This window comes from Helianthus annuus, chromosome 15 (assembly GCF_002127325.2).
Source record: "Helianthus annuus cultivar XRQ/B chromosome 15, HanXRQr2.0-SUNRISE, whole genome shotgun sequence".
NCBI classification, from domain to species: domain Eukaryota; kingdom Viridiplantae; phylum Streptophyta; class Magnoliopsida; order Asterales; family Asteraceae; genus Helianthus; species Helianthus annuus.
The window spans coordinates 126,040,610-126,062,486 of NC_035447.2; the positions used below are offsets into that span (position 1 = coordinate 126,040,610).

The 21,877-nt window shown below is 33.8% G+C and overlaps 1 protein-coding gene across 1 annotated transcript; it reads left to right on the forward strand.

Moving 5' to 3' along the window:
• The first annotated feature begins 15,223 nt into the window (after positions 1-15,223).
• On the forward strand, positions 15,224-21,191 carry LOC110910337. Its single transcript, XM_022155011.1, has 2 exons — positions 15,224-15,256; positions 21,087-21,191. Exons 1-2 carry the CDS (start codon positions 15,224-15,226, stop codon positions 21,189-21,191), a joined length of 138 nt encoding a protein of 45 aa, XP_022010703.1.
• The last annotated feature ends 686 nt before the right edge of the window (positions 21,192-21,877 follow it).

A 21,877-nucleotide genomic window follows, 5' to 3' on the forward strand; every position in this document is an offset into this window, starting at 1 on the left:
CAACCAAGCCTTAACTTCTTTTAGCATAGGGATATTGTTTCTAATGATTAGTATGTCATCTACATACAAAATTAGAAAAGTGATATAGCTCCCACTAGATTTCTTGTAAACACACGGTTCATCTTCGTTTTTAATGAAGCCAAACTATTTAATTTTCTGATCAAAACGAAGATTCCAGCTGCGAGACGCTTGCTTCAATCCATAGATGGATTTATTAAGCTTGCACACCTTATTAGGATTATTTGGATCGACAAAACCTTCAGGTTGAACCATATAGACATCTTCAAGTAAGTGTCCATTAAGGAATGCGGTCTTGACATCCATTTGCCATATCTCATAGTCATAATATGCAGCAATGGCAAGTAGAATTCTATTAGACTTAAGCATGGCTACTGGCGAGAAAGTTTCCTCATAATCAATTCCTTGAGTCTGAGTGAACCCTTTTGCTACAAGCCTTGCTTTGTAGGTTTGCACATTTCCATCCATGTCGGTTTTCTTCTTGAAGATCCATTTGTTTCCTACAGTCCGACCTTCGGTAGGAAGATCAAGCAAATCCCAGACTTGGTTATCATACATGGATTGCATCTCTGCATTCATGGCTTCTTGCCATTTCTTGGATTCTGAATCCAACATTGCAGCTTTGTAAGTAGCAGGTTCAGCTTTATCAATCATGAAGATATCGTCATACCTTTCAGGGGCACGACGATCCCTAATACTTCTTCGAACACTTGGTGTTTCTGTTGTTTCTTGAGTCCTCTCAGGCTCAACTTCAACAACTGGATCAGTTACTTCTAGTTCTGTCTGAACAACTGGTTCAGTCACTTGTGATTCTCGAATTTCTTCAAGATCCACATGGTTTTCTCCAACCCCTCTTGCCAGAAGCTCTTCCTCCAAGAAAGTGCCTCTGCGTTTTGTGAAAATCTTATTTTCAGTGGGGTGGTAGAAAAGGTAACCGATCCTTTTAGCGTATCCGACGAAAACCACTTTTTCGCCTCTAGGATCTAGTTTATCCGAAGATTCTAGAGTGACATAAGAGTTACATCCCCAGACCTTGAGATAAGATACTTTTGGTTTCTTTCCATGCCATATCTCATAAGGCGTTTTGTCAACCTTCTTCGTTGGAGCTATATTCACAAGTTTTGCGGCAGTTTCCAGAGCATAACTCCAAAAGGAGCGTGGGAGGGTTGTTCGACACATCATTGATCGAACCATATCTAATAGAGTTCGATTTCTCCGTTCAGACACACCATTATGTTGTGGCGTTCCAGGTGGAGTGAGCTGTGAAACTATTCCACAATCCTTTAGATGGTTGATGGACTCCTGACTAAGATATTCACCGCCTCGATCTGATCGAAGCATCTTAATAGTTCTATTTAGCTGATTCTCTACTTCGTTTTGGTACTCCTTGAACTTTTCAAATGTCTCGTGTTTATGCTTCATAAGATAAACATAACCATATCTACTGAAATCATCAGTGAATGTAACAAAGTATCTTTCTCCATGTCTTGACATTGTTCTGAATGGACCACATACATCTGTATGTACAAGTCCCAACAGATCATTAGCTTTTTCTCCAACATTTGAAAAAGGTGCTTTTGTTAACTTTCCACTTAAGCATGATTTGCATTTGCCAAACGTTTCTGAGCCCTTAGAATCTAAGATTCCTGCGGTTTTAAGTTGTTTAACACGGTTCTCGCTTATGTGACCAAGTCTACAATGCCACATATACGTATCGTTGAAGTCCAACTTATTACGTTTATGGGAGATGTCGTATAATATGTTATTGTTTTGGATTTCTATCTCATAGATTCCATTGTTTGGTTTTGCATTAAAGTAAAATACATCATTAAAATAAGCAGAAATAAATTCACCATTAAAATGATAACTGAAACCTTGTCCATGCAGAGCAGAAACCGAAACAATATTTCTAGTAACACTAGGAATAAAATAAACATTGTTCAAAACAAGTTCTAAACCAGAAGGAAGTAAAAGAACATATTCTCCAATCGCCTTCACAGCAACTCTTTGTCCATTGCCAATATGGACCTCCAAGTCGCCTTGTTTTAGTTTCTTAATCTTTCTTAGTCCCTGCAAAGCATTACAAATGTGAAAACCACATCCTGTGTCAAACACCCATGTTTTGCCAGAAAAAGAAAAGATTTCAATAACATATATACCTGAGGACTCTCCTCCTAAAGCCTTGGCTTGCTTCAGTTCAGCTAAATACTTAGCACAGTTCCTCTTCCAGTGCCCAATTTCATTACAATGAAAACACTTGGCATCCTTCTGAGGCTTCTTGTTTGCAACTAATTTGCCTTTGCCCTTCCCTTTGCCCTGATTGCCCTTTTTCTTGGTGTTAGGTTTCTTAACATGACCCTCCTTGATCATCAGCACTGGTGCGGTCTTGCTGGGTATATTCACCTCAGCAGTTTTGAGCATTTGATGCAGTTCTGCAAGTGTCTTCACCATCCCATTCATATTGTAGTTCATAGTGAACTGATCATATGACTTAGGTAATGAGTTGGGGATGATATCCCCAGCTAATTCATCACTCAAGGGGGATTCCAGACGAGCCAAGTGATCAACATATGCCTTCATTTTTAGCACATGAGCGCTAACTGATGTACCCTCTTGCATACGAGTGGTTATGAGTGATCTCATCACATCAAACCTCTCATGATGAGCCTTCTGTTGGAACATTTCAACCAGGTGCTCATTCATCTCATATGCCATCATGTCATCCATGGTCCTTTGAAGTTCAGGAATCATGGATGCTAACATTAAACATGAGACTTTCATAGAGTCATCATGCTTTGCATAGTTTCTATATGCAACAGTTTGCTGATTGATGGGTTCATCAGGGACTGGTGTTTCAAGAACATACAGTTTGTTCTCCGCCTTGAGAACAATTTTCAAGTTGCGGTGCCAGTCCATGAAGTTGGAGTTGTTTAGTTTGTCCTTCTCTAAGATGGACTTGAGAGAGAATTGGGAGGAATTGTTTTCAGTTGACATCTACAAAATTCAAAATTAATTAATTAGTATTTTATGCTTTTAATATCTTAATTTAATTTTATGACCCAAAAACAAAATTTTAATTAAGATGAAATCCCGATTCATCATATGACAGTGAATTGGCTTAAGCACTATCCACTGGTATGATTATGTAGGTAAACAACAAATGTTAATTGTGTCCACTACACAACTTCCATTTGGGGTTATCGCTTAAAACGATGTATTTTTAACCCCAACTATGCCCACTTGATGAACAAGTGATGTTTTGTCCTTTACTGTTAACTGTAACATCGGCCTATGTTACACAGGAAACGCGATGATTACGTTCTTTCATGATGGACGCCCAGATGCAGGGTATAACACTAACATTTGGGTTCGATTTAGAATGAAGTGTTAACTCGTTAAGGGTGGCATAAAACATCAATTTAAAATTTGGGATTTATTTTAATATTTACAAAAAAATATTTTGAATAACTCATAGCATGAAGCGAGTTACACAATTATTTATAAAATCCGATTTTATATAATTCGTGATAATAGAAACTCCTTTCCACGCTCGCACGATATAGTTTTAAATACCCTATTAAACTATGTCGGTCGTTTTAGCGCGAATGATCTTGTTTTAAATATTAATAAAAACCTTTTATTAATTATACTTTTCAGTTTTATAAAACTTGTTTTAATAAAACCGTTGTCTTGATTGTGAAAATTTTATTTATTTTGGGTTATCTAGATTATTTACAATAAATAAAACACAACCACAAAACACAATAAAAAAAATGAATCGAGCCCCTAATAGGTTGGCCGTTTCGTTTTAGCCAGAAACGAAACGAACTAGCCAAAAAGGGTTTCAAAAGCTAATTTTTGAAAGCTCCCACTTGACCCGTGATCTCTATCTTCATGGTACCTGTTCGCCATTTATCTTGATCTTGATCTTGTACTCGAAGGATTACAATAATAAATTTGAAAATACAATAAAACCAAATCTATTCTAATCCTATCTATTACATCGGATCCAATATCCGCAACAAAATACAAATCAAAACTACTATTACATCGGATCCAATATCCGGAAAAAAAAAATACAAATCAAAATAAAACCATAACCAACACAACCATGACAAAGGTCATAACCTAGGGCTCGATTCACATCACAATCCATAGACAACCAAAAGTTTTTGATCTTTTGTCAAAACAAATAATTTTTGACAAATAAAACATAGATCAAAATTGAAACTTTACCATCTATACGCGTGTAACCGTGGCTCTGATACCACTGTTGGGAATCATGGTATCAAAATATTAGCGAAAGCGATTTATATAATTTACCAAAAGCCGATTATATAAATTTGATTTATTAATCCGATTAATAAATATTCCCAATCAGGATCAAGGTTATACGCGTATAAACAAATAAACTGAATAAACAACCATAGAGGGTTTTAGTAATCAACCTTTGACGACTACACCGGAATTGTAACACGTGGGTTACAACGAATCCTCGCTAGTAGGAAGTTCACAACCGAGCACAAGATACCCGAGAGTAGAACCGGCCAAGAAGGAGGCGGCGGCGATGCTTGGTCGACGGCAAGAGGAAGGCGACCAAGCTTAGGAGGGTGGCTAGGGTTTTGTGTTTTTATAAAAGTGTGTCTAGGGTTTCCACCTTAAACATCCTTTTATAAAACCCAATCTTACATTAAGGCCCTTTAAGATTATACAATTATAATCCTCTTAATAATAATCTAATTAATATTAAGTCCCTCGGGTTTAAACTATTATTATTTCAAAAAATAATAATCTACCTACTCGTGAACATATACGATTCGTGTACCAACGTGTAACTCTTTGGATCGTACCGAGTTAGTTACGTTGACTTTAATTATGGTCGGACATACATATATCCAACACAAGGAGAGGGGAAGATAGAGTTTTGGAATGTGTTTAGTGTGTGTGAGAATGAGAGTTAAGATCCTTCAAGTTCTACTTATAACCAAGTTTATGTGTTATCTTGTGTGTAATATGTTTAGGAAAGTTCCTGCATATCTAATATAATATTGAAATGAAATCAATAAGGTGGGACCCTTGTTGGGCCGTAACTAGGTGGGGGGGGGGGGTCTAGCATAGGTTTTAACCAAGTTAGTTACAATCTAGTTTAAATCCAAGTATTAGTTACATGTTTTAGTTATTAGATATTTTTAGGAGGTGTTATGATGTTCAGGGATCATAACTAGCTTAGAAACATTAAAACAGTGCTTCTAGTGTAAATTTGATGTTTCGGGTAGTGTCCGGTTGTTCGGTTGTTTACTGGTTCGTTAAAGTGCAAAACTACGCAGTTTAGTGTATTTTATGTTACCTTTTGTGACCCTTTTGCTTCCTGACACTTAGGAAAGCATTCAGGATCATTTCACCATATTTCTGCATTAATTTAGTGTGTTAAATTGTTGATTATAGCTGAATTTTGTTGAATTCAGCACTTTGGGTGAGTTTTAGGCACTTTCCGGCACTTAAACTATCACTAGAAAGGCAGTTTTGTGATCCTTACTTTCCGACACACTATACTAGTGTAATACTTGGTTTCTGGCCCATTCTGTGTCTCTACACACTGTCTGTCTATGTACTGAACTCCGTTAGCATAAATCCTGATTTATCTTAATACTGTGCTAACTGTGTTTCATGCATCATCTAAACCAAATAAGCTTCCATGCAATAATGACATGACATTAAGCAATATATGTATGTATAAAGCAGTAATCAGAAAGCAATTACTTTGCAAATTCAGCACAGTCATTAAGCACTAATCATGGTTAATTAACTGTTCGGATACTTGGATTTTTGACAGTTGTCACAACAGAGAGGTTGTCGAGACATTAGGGTTTAGAAAAGAAAGAATACATGCATGACATTGACAAATACAGCTCAAAGTTTCAATATCTTCATTCAATAGTCGCTCCTTTAAATTCGCACCAAAGGTGATCGAAGAAAAATGAACAAAAAATGATTAACAGAAGGAAATCGCCTAAATCGATTAAGTTGTCCATGAAGACTATAGCGATCATTGTTATTGTTATATATAATTGGATGCGGGTTTAATTTTTTGTGTCTCGGATGCAAATTTGGGGCAAAATAGAGAAATGGAATTTTTGTGTATATTATATTAACCAACTAAACACTCCCTATTTTCATTACCTTTGAATGGTCTATTCCATTCCTTCCTTTGTTACGTCATACCAAACACCAAACTTTGACTACATCAATAATAATGTTTTACGGCCATTTTACTTTTAAGTCAAGCATAAGAATAACCTCCTCTAGTAGTACAACTTATCAAAACATGAAAGTGTTATTTCACTCAATCAAGTATTCCAAGCGGTATGCCAAATATCTAAGGGGCCGTTTGGCAATATCTGAATGGTTAAGTGTTGAACCAGTAAGACGTCTGAACCATTAAGGGCTGAAACAGTAAGAGATTTGAACCATTAAGAGCCTGTATAATGCTTAACCGTTCAGATGCAAATGTCTGATCAATTCAGATTAGAGGTCTTAACCATTCAGACTCTGTATAATGCTTAACCATTCAAAGACAAATGTCTGAACCATTAAGACATCTGCTCGTGAAACAAACAGTCTGAACCATTAAATGACGAACTAGTAACCACTAAGAGACTCATTAAGAGGTAAATAAACAGCCACCAACACTCATTGTTATTTCACTTAAATTATTTATCGAACCAAAGTGGAATCATGTAAACCCGTAATCGTTGGCTTAGTCATAATTTCACAAAAAAGTCATTGTCATTGTTAAGTGAAAATTGTACAATGTGATAAAAGACGAGAAGAATCGCGTTTGAGAACATTAGTATCAAAAGTGGTGTGTTTATGTAATTCAGCTAATAATGATTTACGTAATCACTATACTAGTTAGGTTGGAGAGAAGAAACCTAAATCACAAAACCTTTATGCTAAGTAATTAACCAAAACCGCATAGATTAATGTCTACATAAACTCATTTGGGTTTAGGATTGTCGAAATGGTCCCTCTCTTAATTATCAATGCGTTCTTCTTCTAGCTTGTGCGATACATTAGGGTTGCATTGTACGAAGAGCCACTCAAATTGCAAATTATTAACAGCCTAATTAATTAAATTACTTGATCTCCTGAGACATGGTATCAATCTTGAAACTATATAATCGCTAATTGGTGGTACATTGAACCTCGTTTGAGGGTACAACCAAACGGACTCCAATGAGTCATGATACGTTTCTACCTGCATAAAAGATCCTCAGATCCTTTGGCTCTTCTAACTATAATTTTTTACCAAATTTTTGGCATGCATCACGTTTAACTACAATTTTACAACCTTTTTTTTCTTATGTCAATGATCTCTAGATTTAGTGGTGAAAGGCTTGCATTTCTTTCTCTTGAGAGATGCAGGTTCAACTCTCATTTGGTGCTGAGTAAGACACTGGTGAACAATGAACTCCCATTTGGTGCTGAGTAAGAAGACACTGGTGAGCAATGATAGAAGACGCAGAGGAAACCTAGGTTAGATCCTTGAGTCAAATGAGTTTTACTGGTAATTTCATCGTCGTGCCTACGGACGGGTGGTTTACTGGGTTTTCCCCAGAATTGGTGGTGGACTCGAGTTACTCTCGGAGTACTCCGTTTGTCCAGTGGGTGCCCCAAGAGTGCTCGAGATTGATTCTCTTGGCCGTTAAAAAAAATAAATTTTTTCGTGCTCATGATTGATTCTGTTGACCGTTAAAAATACAACTTTTTTCGTATAATATGTACAAAATACAGACGAGGTTATTTATGATTGACTTTATGTAGTAAATATTAAAAAGCAATCACATATATGTCTACAATCTAATTTAACTTATAATAAAAGACTTTAAATAATGCCACATAGCATTCTCTCCTTCAACCTCATAAATTTTATTTATATTTGTTTAATAAATTTCTTATAATATTAATATTAATTAATAACCAATATATAGATATCGCTTATTTTTATCCTTATATTTATCTAAAATTAATAAATAACTTCAATTTTTCAATTTAGAGCATTTGTTTTTTGTTTTTAATCCAAAGTTTTTCATCTTTTGCAATTTAATCCCAACTCTTTTTTATTTTTAATTTTGGTCCACCAAACTTTTCCTCTTTCTCAAGTTTTTTGTTTCGTTCTAAATTTTGTGAATTAATGCACCGCAACGTGCGTGTGGGTTCAATATTTTTTCGTATATTTACTTAACACAATTTTATGACAACCACTGCAATGTAGAGGTTTGATACTAGTATCTTAATATAAAGTTCATTCTTTAATCTTTTACATTTATTTTGTTTGTCTCGGTCTTGACGATAAATTAAAGAAAGAAATACAAGTATAATAAATAGGGAACACTTCAAGAAGATTATGCTGATCTGGTTTTGGTGTTTTTTTTTTTTTTTTTTTTTTTTATTCATGCCCAGGGCGTAATTGATCTAAGACCTCGTAGTGGGGCGGTTTTTAAAAAAAAATTCAAAAAAAAAAAAAAAAAAACGCTGAACCTGAGCATGTTAACGTACGCGGCTTACTTGAGTGGCGCCACTTCGTTCGTGCCTCCCACCTTCGGCTTTGGTCAAGCCGGCGGGTCGCAACCTTCACAACAACAAGCCGAACCTGATGTCGATGTCGTGCCGGAGACGCAACCCGAACCGGTGCTAGAGAAATCGAAACGCGGCAGAAGGTCGCATAAGAAGAAGGAAAAGGACGAACCTCGACGTAAAAATACTCAGCTTAAATGAACGAAGGAGGAGGAATTCACGTTGACTCGGGCGTGGCTCAACGTTTCGGAGGACCACGAAATTGGTAACTTTTATATTTTTTTTACTTTTATTTTTAACATACAACTTATGTTTTACTTTTATTTTTTCAATTTGTAGCAAACTTTCAAACGGGCCCCGTTTTTTGGGATAGGGTTCGTGCACTCTTGTATAGCACGTGGGGTCAAGGCGAGCATCGGGACAAAGATTCCATTTCTAGCAAATGGACCGACATCAACAACAAGTGTCATGCCTTCCAAGAAGTGTACCAACGTAACTACGATAACCGCCCGAGCAGTGAAGGTGACGTCGGGGTTTTAACGAAGACTTTGGACGAGTACGAGAAAACGAAATGCCCTTTCCCGTACTATAAGTGTTGGGATCTACTACGAAAAAGTCCAAAGTGGGCGCTAGTCGATCTAAACGGTCAAAAACATCATCCTCCGTTGACCCTGAAACACCGACATCGGATGCCCGCAATGTCGATCTAAATGAGGTGGTGGACGTTGACGAGGAACTTGAAGAAGAGTTGACCTGACCGCCTGGTAGAAGAAAGGATAAGCGAACCGGGAAAAAACGGTGAAGTCGTCTTCCGATCTCGAGTTGAAGGAAGATTTCAAGGAGATGAACCGTCGTCTCCAAGACATTCGCGACCTCGGCCACCAACGTTATGAGATTATGAAAGAACGAGTGGCCGAAACCAAAAAGTTTAACGAGATGCAAGAGGCGAGGCAAATGGAAAAGGACATTGAGTTTTTGTCCAAACCGATCGACCACCTCCAAGGCGACGCGTTGATCCTTGCGCAAATGCATCGCCAAAAAATTCGGGAAAATATGGACTCTAGATTATCTTCTTTTTTTTTTAACTTTATTTTTTTTCAATTTTTTTGTTTTCTGTTTTTTTTTTCGTTTTTTTTATTTCAAGTAGTGTAATTTTTATTTTAAATTAATGAAGATTTTTGTGTTTTAAATTAAAAAAAATAATTGTGAAATGATTGCATGGGCGTTATTGGGCATTATTCCAACTACGGCACTTTTGCAATAACCCCTAATAATGCCCTATGCTGACTGAACTGGCACGTGTCGCAAAACGCCCCATGGTGGGGGCATTATTTGGCCAAACCACTACACATAGTCTAAGTTAGCACAATTTTAGGGCGTGGAGGGGCGTGAAGGGGAAGGACTTAGCACAATTTTAGGGCATGGAGGGGGCGTGAAGGGGAAGGACTTAGCACAATTTTAGGGCGTGGAGGGGGCGTGAAGGGGGGGGGGGGGGGTTTCTGACATAGTGGTGTTCACCTCCAGGATGTAATTACAATTATATATTTTTGTAAAAGACGTTATGTATAATTTTAATATCCTACTCAAGAAGTTAGGTACAGTATCTTAGTTTCTTCAATATGCTCATTGGGTTGTAGAACAATTTCTTGCTTAGTTTCTTCTATGATGATCATAAGTTCATAACCCATTTTTATAATAATAGATAGATTTTTATTATTTTTTTATTTAATATATTATAATAATTTATTAAGATTCATTTAAGAAGAAAATTAAATTGAGAAAAAATAAATAAATGGTACAATTGTAAAACATTAAATAGTTTTTATCTTATCTCATTTATTATTATCTTTTACTATTAATTAGTCATAAAGACTATCATCCTCCATACTAAATTTTTTTGCTTAGAGACATCAAAATTTATCCTACACGTTCTGAAATTTATCCTACACATATTGAGATTTATCCTACACAGCTCGTAATTCATCCTACAATTTAAATTAATTTTTTTCTTCTTTTAAAGAATATATATTTTGAAAATAAGTTACAAATTTAATGTAGTTAGCTATTAAAAATGAAGAATATCATACACAGCTCGTAACTTATCCTACACATCTCGTAATTTAGCCTACACTTTATATTAATTATTTTCTTCTTTTAAAAAAATATATATTTTGAAAATAAGTTACAAATTTAATGTAGTTAGCTATTAAAAAGGAAAAATACCAATTAATGATCTATCTAGGTTTTCCAATATACCTTTACACTAATGTTAAATACAAAAATTAAATGAAGTAAAATAAAGGATTCTTATTGGTTGAAGTTTCTTCTTTTTTATTCTTATAAAAAATTTCTTCTCATTTGAACCATCCACTATAAATAAATATATATATATATATATATATATATATATATATATGGGTAAGATCTAGGGTTGTCTAAACTGCTCGACAATCGCTCGAAAAATGCCCGAGAAATGTTCGTTCGATTCACGCTCAGTTTGTAAATGAGTCGCTCGGCTCGGTTCGATTTGAAAACGAGCCAAGCATGAGCAAAGGTCCGCTCGCTCGTCGATGGCTCGGTTTCGCTCGAATTACTTTTATTAAATAATTAATATATATATATATTTAATTAATGTAAGCATAAGTAGCCCATAAAATACAACGCCAAATCATACTTAGCCCATAAAAATACTTAGCCTATTCCTCACGCTAAATCTAATTCCTAAATTCCCTTCCCCATTGTTCCAAGCCGCACACAGCGCAACCACATGCTCACGGTCAGATGCTCAGTTGCACACACTCACGCAGTCACGCTCAGTTGCACACACTGCCCTAGCTCCGACGGCTGACCTAGCTCCGGCGACTGACCTAGCTCCGACGACTGTCCTACCTCCGGCGACTGTCCTACTTCCAGCGACTCCCCTATATCTTCATCCCCAATTTGAATCTTCAAGTAAAGGTCAGTTTTCTTATATGGATCAAATTTATGTTTTGAAATAAAGAGTTTTGCTTCTCAAACTTTCCAATCTAGTATATGATTCTGGATAATCTTGAAGAAAATTATAATTATATGGGTTGATTTTGTGTTTTGATAACCTGTGTTCAGGTTATACAGCGTGTACACTTAAATCGTTTAATTGAACCCGAAATCATCTTACACAGGTTATACATGTTTTAATGAAGGCTGTTATTTTGATGACCCTACTTAAAAGGTGGCTTTTTTTTTTACAGTTTTTGTACAGAGTACAGTTTTTACAGTTTCTGAATTGGTGATAAAAATTTAAGAATGTTTTTTTTAGAATGTCTTCTTATAAAACCAAGCGAAAACGATCCGCTCGATTCAAATTCAATCCAAGCACGAGCATCACTTTTATGATCGGTTTTGCGAATTCGATCCGATAGGATCGGTTGTAATTCAATCCGAACACGAGCAGACCCTCGCTCGGATTGGATCATCTCATGAACACCCCTAGTAAGATCAAATGAAACGTTCATTTTGCTTAAGTAGGATGAGAAGTAATCTTAACAATTCATTTTTCAAATCAATGGTTAAGATGAAAATGTAGGAAAAAAGAGGAGTGTAAGGGTATCTTGTGAAAATGTTATTTATTGAGTTTCTCTCTTTACATGCAAGGCACATACATATTCCACTCTCATTTTTTAAACGTTCATAACTATTTTATACGACGTTATTTTTTCATAAAAATTTCACCATAAAATCGAGCGTTTTTTATATTTAATTTGAGTACCATATTGCTATATAAAATATGACGACTAAAAAAACCCACAAAAATATGTTGTATTTCTATGTTGTATAGCATTCTTGTGCTGGATTTTTCTACTATATTCTTGTACTGAATTTTTTTGTCTTAAATTTTTCTTTTCTCAATTTTTTGTGCTGGATTTTTTGTACTATATTTTTTGTGCTAATTTTTTTCGTGCTTTATTTTTTATACTAGATTTTTTTTTATGTTATATTTTTTTGTACTATATTTTTTTTTGTACTGGATTTTTTATGCTAGATTTTTTGTACTGGATTTTTTTTGTTGTATTTTTTAGAAAACAAAAGTGGTGTCATTTGTCATTTTCACACTCTTATTTATAAGGACCAAAATGCACTTTCTTCCTACTTATATGGAGTGCCACATGCCATTATCGCAATCCTTCTTACGCTACTTAAATCTACTTTTAAGTTGATCATTTCCCTATATATATATATAATATACTTTTAATATATATTTTTATTTTGTTCCTTTTCTAAAACCACATATTTCCTTTACCGTTTTTTAATAATTCTTTTTTCTTTTTTAGAACATATATTAATTATCCATTAATTTGATACTTCTTTAATAATTTACGTTTATAACTTTTTTTTTGTAGAAATTTAAGTACGTAGTTGTGCTTGATTTTTTCCCTGACATTTCGTTATAAGTTTTGTTAATAACGAAGTTGTACTCAAAATAAAGTATTTATTTGGTATCATAAAACAGTACGATAATAAACTAAACCGTTCTAAGGCTACTCGGTGTGGGAGGAGGGTAGTCTTCAAAGAAAGCTGTGCCACGTAGGATGGGTGTGATGATGAGGCATAGGGGATGGACCTAATGAAATTGAGGATGAGCCTAATATATATATATATATATATATATATATATATATATATATATATATATAGAGAGAGAGAGAGAGAGAGAGAGAGAAACGGGATCAGGAGAAAACGCCCGAAAGTGTGAGAACGCACCCTGGCCCAACACGTGGCGCGGGACATGATCAGGGTCCGAGGGTTTTTTTTTTGTCTTTTTGGTATTCTTCTCCTTTCCCGATTTTCGCGTTTGACATGCTGCTTTATTTTTTGCGTGCAAGATAATTTTGGCGTTATCTAGAATCATTAATTACTTGGCGTTTTACTTTTTTTTTCTCTGATTTCTTCTCGTTGAATTAATTCTTTTTGTGTCACATAGTTATTTTCTTTTTGGCGTTATGGTTTTTTCCATGTCATTTTTTGGCGTTTTGGGTCTTTTTGTTAATAATTGATTACCATAGATTAATATTTTATAAAATTACAATAATACGAAATCAAAATAAACTAATAGTCTTCCGTGGGTGGGATTACATCAGAGATGTACCCATCGCTTTGTTCATCACTTTCTTCAGATTCATCATCATCAAATTTTAGATTTGCGTATAACACCATTAGCTCGTCTCTTCTTTGCTGCAGCCTTTGTATCATTGGATTTTGGATCATTCGAAGGTACTAAATCACAGAGTTGTTCAATGATAGATAGCAACCTTGTCTTCAACATTTCTTCCATTGGCAATGAATATTGCACCACGTTTTTATAAGTTACTTCAAGCGTTCATTCTTCCTTATGCATCACCCAACTGTTAAGTTTTGGTAGAGGAGTATCGTCAATATCATCATCATCTTCATCATCTTCTGCCGGAAATTTTCTCTTCAGTCTTTTTATTACAGTTCGGGTTCTTTCACAATCGTTGGCCATTGGAATCCCAAGGGCCAGGATATCCCTCTGAACCCCTTCATTCATTCCAAGCATGGCTTTGATTGTCCTTACCTTTACCCATCTCCTATCAGAGAACTTTATGATGAATCGTTTCTCTTTCCTTTCAAACCTCTATGCAATAACCTTAGCCAGTTTTAAAGTTTTTGGCGTTTTGGACAATATGTGGCATTTTAGTCAATGTTTTTGACGTGTTTGAGCTTGTGTTCTCATGGTCTTCTATTATATTGACTTTTTTTCCCCGCGAATGACATGTAATTATGGCGTTTTGAAAAAGATAAATAAATTTAATTCCCCAAGTATTTTGCTTTCAATATAATAAATGTTAGTAATTATGTTTTCCGTCGTTTCATTTTAATGTTTTTGCAGTTACCGTGTTTTGTTTTCAGACTCAACTGTTTTTAGGTGTAACACGTCTAATCTTGACGGCTGTAATTATGTCGTTTTGTTTTCCAATGGCGTTTAGATAACAATTGGACTTTTTTTTTGTTTTATATTCTTTGCACATTGTTTCACGCTTTTTTTATAATAGTAGTTGTTCAAAGTATTTTTTTATTGTTTGGTAGTTTTTTGGGGGCGTTTTTATGGCATGATGGAATTTTAAAAGCAATTGCTCATTTTGGTGTTTTATTATATTTTTCATTATAATAGTAATGTACTTTTGTTGTTTATTAACTGAAATTACAAAACAAACAACAGATAAAGAAAATAAAAAAAAAACAAAATAGAAGCAATTTATGATCTAAATCTTCAGTGTCATTAGTCTCTTTTTTTCTTTTGAAACTACAAGAATTGTCACAAATAAATGGCGTTTTGGGTTTGGCGTGGTTTATTTTCGTTGTTCATGTGTTGAAGTGTCTTTGTGGATGTTGGAGACATAGATCAACCCTTTGTGGGTGGATGCTATCTGCCCGTCGTCTTCATTATAATCATCGAGGCCAAAGTAGCATTTACACTAGGATAGGTCTCTTCTAATCATCCAAACCTTCTTCAAGAACAAAGATGACAGAATGACATATGGGTGTCATCAGTCCATCTTTTTTGAATTTTGTCCATCTCATGCAGCAAAATCTTTCTACACTCACGTAACAAATCATTCAGCGAAACTTCATGCAGAACATTACTGCGTATCAAAGAAAAGATGTTTGCCATCGTTGTATTTTTTGGCGTTTTACATTGAGTTGTATTTTTTTTTTAGAAACCACTGTGCTTTTGTGTGTTATTTTGGTGTGATAAACGGAAGGTGGTGAGACGTTTATATTTATAGAATTTATTTTGGCACGTAGTTTAGGCGGGATATTATTTTTATAACGAAAAATGTAATTAACATTTATCCGGATGTAAGGTTTGGCGTTATATATTATGACGTTTCATATTTTGTGGCGTTTTTGTAGCCATAGAGCTTAAATAAAAACACATAAAAAATACGCAGTGATAAAATTGGCGTTTTGTATTTATTTGGCGTTTTACTTTTCAATGGCGTTTTATGTGAGAAATGATGTTTTACCTTTTTTACCCTTAATAAAGCGCGTCCACGTAATAAAATTGATGTTATTTACGAAAACACCACCGCGCCAATCTAGTCCATAGATTGTTTTGATCGGACGATCCATAAGCGTTCTCACCCTTATCACATTTTCTACCGTTTTCTCTAAACCTCGACCCTATATATGTGTGTGTGTGTGTGTATGTGTGTGTTGTATGTATATGTGTGTGTGTGAGAAGAAGAGCTCCGTCCTCCACGTCTTGCAACTGTCGTTCACGACAACGCCTGCCCCACGGAAATGGTTGTTGGGGGGGCGTCGTCGGGCCAGGCCGGACCTGGACGACCCCCACACCAAGTGGCCTAATGGTTTGGCTTTCTAAACAACATGCTTTATTTTTAAATCACGTTTGCTTTACATTATTATTTGCTCGGTTTTGCCGCAACGTATGACGTCAAAAAAACTAGTAAATATCCATCATTAATTACAGAGTAAAAAACGAATCTTTTAATCTTTCAATCCTTGAGGTTGCATTTTGTGATGGTGTTGGCCCCTAACACTAACTTTGTTACTTTGTATAGTAAAATCTAAGGGTATTTTGGTCATTTTACACATTAGGGGCTGTTTATGTAAATTCCAAAGCTCTTTTAATATTAAAGAGATTATTTAAGTAATTATTTAAGTTTTTATATTATTTCATTAATTTCACGATTATTATTTAATAAAATACGTCTTATATATAAAATTTATTTTTTTATAAACGTTATTTTTTTAAAATCACCTGTTTCTTAAACCTTTTTAAAACCGTACATCTTTTTAAAATCGTTATTTATTTTTTTCAACAATTTGTTTTTTTTAAATCCTTCATTTGTAAAATCGTATATTATTAAACCGAGCCTTTTAGAACCATTTTTGTAAATCGTTCACTTTTTAAATTTGTATTCGATAATTTACTTATAGCTGTAAGGGAAAAGAACTTCATAAAAATGAATAAATTAAAAAATCAAAGGAATTAAAAAACGAACAACTTTAATGATTGAAGAAATATAAAAACAGGTGATTTTAACGAATGAGCGGTTTTAAAAAAAAGGAAGATTTTAAAAACAATGCTTATAAAAAACAAATAGTTTAAAAGGTTAAGTTAACAAATGTAAGGTTTTAAAAAGCGAATGGATTTCATAAACAAAAGGTCAAAAAATTAACATATTTTACAAATGAATGGTTCAAAAAAAAATGAAGATTTGAAATAGAGAAGAACTATTCTAAAATAAGTTTTAAAAATAAATGATCTTTTTCAAACTTTTTATTAGAATTATTAATATTTTTGAAAATCTTCTATTTGTTTGTACCATTCGTTTGTTCAAAATTCGTTCATTTTTTATACCTTTTGTCAATTAAAATCGTTAGTTTTTTAAATACTTACAGTAACTTAATTTTTAACACCTTTTATTTGTTATAAACGTCGTTTTTTTAATCTTCATTTTTTAACCCATTCGTACGTTTAAAATTGTTCGTTTTCAAATTCATTTGATTTTTAAAATCCTTCACGTTTTGAAGTTCTTTTCCTAACGACTATAAATAAATTATATAATATAAAGTTTAAAAGCGATGTATTTTAAAAAGAAGTGTTTTTAAAAAACACAATTTAAAAAAACGACTTGTTTATAAAATGTTTAAAAAACAAACAATTTTAAAAAGAACGGTAGAAAAAGAATTGTTTAAAAAATGAACAACTTTAAAGGATGATTTTAAGAAAAACGGTTTAAAGTGAACGATTTTTAGAAAGATATGCGGTTCTAAAAAAGGTTAAAAAAACAAATGAATTTAAAAACAACGTTTATAAAAACAAATTTGTATATTTGAAACGTATTTTATTAAATAATAATTATGAAATTAATAAAATAATATAAAAACATAAATGATTACATAAATAGGCTCTTTAATATTAAAAGAACTTTGTAATTTACATAGAGATCTCTAATGTGTAAAAGGATCACAATATCCTTAGACTTAAGTGGACAAAAGTAACAAAATTATTGTTACCGGTCAAAATCATTACAAAATACAACCTCAAGGTCTAATATGTTAAAAGATTCAGTTTTAAGCTAAAAGGGTTAAACTCGCTAAACCAAAGGGGCTAAAATAGTATCTTACTCTTAATTAAATTACATAAATACCTATTAGTTCTTTATTATTACATACTAGTGGGTTGGTCCGCACGATGCAACGGGTACGCCACCTCTAATCTAAAGCTACCATATGCAATCCAAAAATAACCTTTTATTGGATGCTAGTTGCAATCAATATGCAATCTGACCTATTACCATGGACCAAAACTCCGTGTGGTGATTTGACCCACGAAATGTGACTTGCAAGCTAAAAAAATCCAAGAGGTACCGTTGTTATTTTCATAATCTATTTAATTAATTTTTCTTCTTCAACTTAATTATTATACAGAAAGACCACTTTATCCTTAACTAACTTTATTTAGTATTTGTACTGTAAGCATAAAAATGTGTAATTTTGCAATCATCCTTGTGAAATGTAATATAATATAGTATAGATATTATAGTCCATATAAATCTATTTATTATATTTATACATACTATTAAATCATGAAAATTCCAAAGGTTGCATGTCTAACCTTTAATTTAATGAATTAATTCCTTTAATTTAATCAATTAGTGTCTTCAATTGAATGCATTATTTACAAGAACTTAAGAGTTCCTTATAATTAATTTATGAAGATAATTAGTGTCATTCTTAAAACTTTTATTTAATTCCTTAATTTAATTCAATTAATGGAAGACATAAGTGGACATGGATTCCAAGGATCAAATGTCTAAATTGCCCTTAAAGTGTCTTAAAACTTTGGACAATATCCAAGTTTCCCCCTCTAAAATGGCTTGCTTCATTTGTACATGGTGCTTCAAGATTTGTACCTATGACAAAATTACGAAAAGGGTAGAAAACCCAGTTCTCTTAATAAAGTATTATAGATTATAGATATGTAATACTAGCTAGAAAGGTGATTAAAAACGTGATTAAAAATCCAAATTCGTGATTTTAAATATTATAAAAAGTTACGTATCAGAGGCTTGTAGTCTTGTGATATCTAGGTGTAAATGAAACATGCCAATTTACATGAGATTAGAGGATTCTATTTCCATCATGAAAAGAAATTTGTAGATTTTAGAAGTAGAATTTGTGGGTATGTGAGTTAGTCCTTAGAAATTAATAAAAAAATTAATATACAGGGGCGAAGTATTGAAGGAGCGAAGTACAGGGCCAGTCCTGGGAATTCATGTACCATGTTTGAGTTTGAAAAAACGTGCCCTTAGGCCTTAACGAAATTGGGTATTGGGCTCACTAAAGGTTAAAGTCTAATGGCAATGGGCTAATACCTAATCTAAACTATAAAAATAGTTTTGTAAGTGGGCCTATGTTGGTGTTTGTATGAGTATACCCTATTAATTTATTTATTTTTACTTATACAATTTTTTTCAAATAACGTGCTCTTCAAAATATCGGCTTTGTCGATGGTCCTCCCCGCCCACCTTCAGGGCCGGCCATGGCGAAGTATAGAAGGGGCCGGGGGGGGGGGGGGGGGGGGTTGGGTGGGCTCTCGAACCTCCGAACTTTTCACTCAGTAGTGTTATATATGTAGTTTTCGTGTAGAAATTTTTGGGTATATACGTTTTCGACTCCCCCGTTATTCGGGTCAAGCTTCGCTACTGTGTGTGTATATATATATATTCAGTTAAATTAAATATTTTATTTAAAATAATGGGAGGAAAGGATAAAAAATAAGCACTTTTCTTCATGTTAATGTCGGGACCAAACTTTTTTTGTTGATGCTTGTTGCAACAAGTTGGGTTCTTAAACCGTTCATGAATCTAATTAAACTAACCTTATTATGTCTCCTTCTTGTCCCACTTTCTACACACACTTCGTTTCTTCTATTTTCAATATATGTTTCCTTGATTTGCACATAATTGATCATCATTTGTCTTTCAGTTTTCAATATATATAACAATAATTTTGCTACTATCATTGTCCGCTAAGTAAGCCCTAGTGGTACAACCAGCAACCTGGATTTGATATAATGAATCAGGACGGTTTCAATTAAATAGTTTGTTATATGTTATTGTAGACAATTTCTTTTTACAATAAAACAACACATGTTTATGAGAACAATCATGTGAAAACATGAACCATCACATGGATTTGAAACAAGTTGTAAATGTTTCATTAGTTTACAAAATAAATTATGAATATTAACATAGTCTTAATTAAAACCATCTAACCCTTCGCAATTAACTAGAACTAAACAAGTTGAGGTCACGGGTTGGTGGGTCAAACCTGACACGAATCAGAAAATCATGTCACACACGTGAACTTGAACAGCTAGTATATATTTGCAGGCTAACACTCAACACGAACATTAAGCGTTAACCTCAAAAATATTATTAAATTTTTTTCATATTAATACTTCAACATTCTAAATTTACATGTTTATTTTTTGTTTTTTATAAAGAAATTATGTTTAAACTTACTATCAGTTTTTAGATTTTAAAGTTCGGCTAAAAATATAGCCAAATAGTTTTATTATTATCTTATACACATTTTAGAAAAATGAACATTGAATTTTAATAATCTCAAATATTCGTTTTTGGCATACAACAGTCCTAACTTAAAAATTAACCACTAGCAGTATCAACTATTAACATATATATTGGCATCCAATGAACCCTGACTAATAGAACTCTGACGTCGTTAGTCTCCGGTTACCGGAAAAAAGTTTTTGGCTGGAAAAAAAGGTTCCTAAAGGTCCGATCTAAGGTTACAAAGAGGTTTGAGACGAAAATGTTGAGTTTTCCGGCCAAGAAGTTGAGTTTTCGGCGACTTTAATTATTGAGCCCTTTACTAGAAAAAGGTTCCTAAAGGCCCGTAATAAGATTACAAAGAGGACTGAGACGAAAAGATTGAGTTTTCCGGTCAATAAGGAGTTTTCCAGCAAAAAACGTTTTCCAGCGACCGAATACTAACGACGTTAGAGTTCTGTTAGTCAGTGTCCATTGGAAGCCAATATGTTAATAGTTGGGACTACCAGTGGTTATTTTTTAAGTTGAAACTGTCGGCCAACAACAAATGGTTGAGATTATTAAAATCTAATATTCCTTTAGAAAATTGGGGCCAACCATCGAAGCCAATAAAAACACGACCCGTTTAGTTAATTAAGCGTGTTTGCGGTTTCAAACAAAAACTGACCAGAAGCCATTAATCTAAATCCAAACCTTCAGAATGGGTGGGTTTGTTTGTACAATGTACGGGCACTGAAGTAATAGCTTTAAGTTATTGGACAATACTACCCTTTCCCAATGTCTATAAGAAGGCAACTTTGGCCCTCTACTTAATAACGCCACCACCCTACAAAATCTTATATATTCTTGAAGAAAATAATAGAAATGGGAAGTGATGATGCAAAGAGAAGGTCACAAAGCAAAAGGGTTGGCAAGTTTCTTAAGGAACAAAGAGGAAGGCTTTACATCATCAAGACATGTGTGGTTATGCTACTTTGTTGGCATGACTAGATGTTCACTCGTTATTTTTGTCGAAAAACTGTTCGAAAACCATGAGAAGCAACTCGAGCTTGAAGCTAAAGTGACAACTAGTTACTGTTCTAGTTAAAATGTAGACATTTAGGTTAATGTGTGACTGCTGACCATGTTGCATGCAAACATGTGTCGTATTTTGTAGTAGATCTTAGTTTTAACGAATTGAGCCTTTTGTTTTTTTGATGTATACGTCTTAGAGAAAATATTTCTACACGATGTATGCCACAATGTTTAGCCAAATGAATGGTAAACTATGACTTGAACTAAAATTGCTTTAAGAGTATAACTTCCAACAGGGGTATTCTTAAGAGTATAACTTCAATAAGGGTATTCTTATTAGCATATGGTTCTAATATGATCACACCATTCATTGTAAGTTTATTTTGTGATTGAAGGTGAGAATCATTGTTTTACACACTTAAATATGAATATGAAATATAAATATAAATCTTTTTTCTTCTGACTAAATGAACATAACTTTTATAGTTTATTGACTCGTTTATTTTGTTGTGTTGATTCACTAGATTACATGAAAACATAGTTTCAAAATTAGCAACTTATTAATGGAATACTTGTTTTCTTATGACTAAATGAACGTAACATTTGTAGTAATTTATTGACTCATTTATCTGGTTGTGTTGATTCACTAGATTACATATAAA